General features: G+C 41.1%; 1 protein-coding gene across 1 annotated transcript in view; it reads right to left on the bottom strand.

Moving 5' to 3' along the window:
* Positions 1-2392, bottom strand: part of LOC137997146 (melatonin receptor type 1C-like) — a 2583-nt gene extending 191 nt beyond the window's left edge. The window contains exon 1 of the mRNA XM_068842953.1: positions 1-2392. This exon is cut by the window's left edge and continues 191 nt beyond it. Coding sequence (XP_068699054.1) covers positions 1336-2286 — 951 coding nt within the window. The 5' untranslated portion in view covers positions 2287-2392 and the 3' untranslated portion in view covers positions 1-1335.
* Between the last annotated feature and the right edge of the window lie 108 nt (positions 2393-2500).

Below are 2500 nucleotides of genomic sequence, written 5' to 3'. Positions count from 1 at the left end.
CCACTTCTTATCAGCCTCTTAATGGTTTCTCTCGAGGTACAGCTGTACACCATATCTCTACGGGTTGCTTCACAGGGATTGCCCCAAGCTGCTATTCGATGCAATCCTCACCTTATTAAGGAGCAATAATAGATGCAAATGCCGCGAACGCTGGACTTAAATGTACCGATCTCTGCAGCTGCAATGATGCTGAAGATGACGGAGGCTGTGATAATGATGTTGATGAAGATGCCTATAAGTCATCTGATGTTGATAATGTTGATGATGATCATGACGACGATGATGATGAAGAGGAGAACGATGAGGAGGAGGAGGAGGAAGATAAATAGGATACCTTTATTCTTGTCAGGGAGTTGTGATAAAATTGCATTGGTTGCAAGTAAGTGGTGCAAAATATGCCACAAAACATTTCGTGAAAAAAAGGCTCCTTTACACGTTATAATGGACACGAGATCAGATTTATCACTGTTATGTTTCAGAGTTGTCTATTGGGAAAATCTGTCGCCATAGACAATAGCTACAAGGCATTATGTGATCCAGCCTCGTTTTCACGTTAGCGTGGTCACGTGATCCGTTCTATTACTGCTCCTAGACTATTTATTCTTTTGCCACAAATATATTACAAAAATAGTACATCAATTGACTAACAATGGCAAACAAGTTGTGTTCCTCCGAAGTCTGCAGTATATCCTTTTTTTCTGTTCTTTTGTTAATTTGCGTTGTTGTTCAATAGGCCATTTTCGAAATATCAAATATTCATCTTGATAGTGAGGCAGTGAGCCGACAAAGACAATAGAAACACGTTGGAATGAATGTGAAAAATATTTACATATCATCCACTTTCCTTTGTCTTTGTTCACAGCCTCACTATCAAGCTGAATTTTAATATATCGAAAAAGGTCCATTAATAATGACTATTTTTCACCAAAATTTTGTGATCGAGTAGATCACAGACATTTGCGTTCGATCAGGCTTTCTGAGGCAAGTACCCAATCGCCTTAGCACAATTTCAGTGACTAAGGCACGTTTTTTGGAAGACTATTTCACTCCACTGTGAAGAAAGAAGGATCACATCCTTCATTAATCATTTCTCCCTATCGTTACTATTTTCGATGATTTCTAATAGTGCAACCGATATTCACAAAACTGCTAAGAATCCCCTTTTCTTTCAGTTCGCAATATCATAGTTTTGTTGTATCGAAGTTCTACGTACCCATTGCGTTTTAATTTGTGAGAGTAATTGATTACCGTGGTTTGACTACAGAGTGTCTTTACACGACTGGCCCCCTCCCCCCATCTAACAATGACAATTGCATAAAGTGGAAGATTAAAACCCTATCTACAAGTTAAAATGTTTTTGTATGCCAACCGAAGCTCTTTCCGCATGAAACCATAAATGACTGGGTTGATCGCACTACTGCAAGAAAAAGTTATTACTTGCCAGTAATACACTTGTCGCGGAAGGGAGTACGCCCCATGAATTGCTTCAAAGAGGTCGAGACAAACTGAAGGAGTCCAACAAGCGAGGAAAGCAACGACGGTGATGAACAACATCTTTGTGATCTTGGCTTCTTTGATAAATAATCTCGCATCATCTGGCATCAACTCAGACTTCGCTATTTCCGCGAAGTGTTCTCGCACTTTTCTGTAAACTTTTAAGTAGCAAAAGGTTATGACGGGAAATATGGTCACGCACACCACACAATACGCAATGATCATGTATAGACGGACGCCATGACCGTGTATGAAGTCAAAAAAGCAATTGAATTTCCCGGGATGAAACCGAAACGGTTGATTTGTGAACGAAAACAACACAAGTACCAACGCAATGGACACGACCCATGTCAGAACAACGGACAGCGTAATATTTCTTCTGTTGTAAAGCTTTCGATGGGCATGTATTGGCCGGCAGATCTTGAAATAACGATTGATAGCAATCAGTGTCATGGTGAATAACGAAACGTTAACACTGATGAAAATTAAACTTCCTTGTGACTGGCACAGGGCATCACCGAACACCCATTTTCCTCGTACTAGGGCCCCAAGGGAGAAAGACATACACAAGGCCCCGTACAGCAAATCAGTGACAGCGAGACAGGTTATGTAGTAGTTTTGGGACGTTTGAAATCCTTTCGTCTTGTAGAGAGACAAGCACAACACGGTATTACCCAAGAACGCAGACACAACGATGAAGGCACAGATCATTGATTCCCATACCACTGCACCGACTCCTCTGTTTTCCAAGGACATTGCTAACAGCCTTTCTCTCTCTGATGCATTTGGCATTTTTTCTGAGCTGACTGACAGAGAACGTTCAGGAGAGGAAACACGCACCGGAGAGAAATCGAATGAAATGAATTCGTGATGGTGTATTTATTTTCTCTCTCTCATAGAGCTTGCCTTAAAAGGAGCCGGAAACATGATAGCGTCCTGTTCTTTTTTCGGCAGATAACTTCCCGGTCGACGAATGAAACAGAAATTACCATTGCTGAGGACATCG

This window comes from Montipora foliosa, chromosome 3 (genome assembly GCF_036669935.1).
Source record: "Montipora foliosa isolate CH-2021 chromosome 3, ASM3666993v2, whole genome shotgun sequence".
In the NCBI taxonomy this organism is placed as follows: Eukaryota; Metazoa; Cnidaria; class Anthozoa; order Scleractinia; family Acroporidae; genus Montipora; species Montipora foliosa.
Note: the sequence above shows the minus strand (reverse complement) of the source record. Positions and strands in the feature narration are given on the sequence as shown.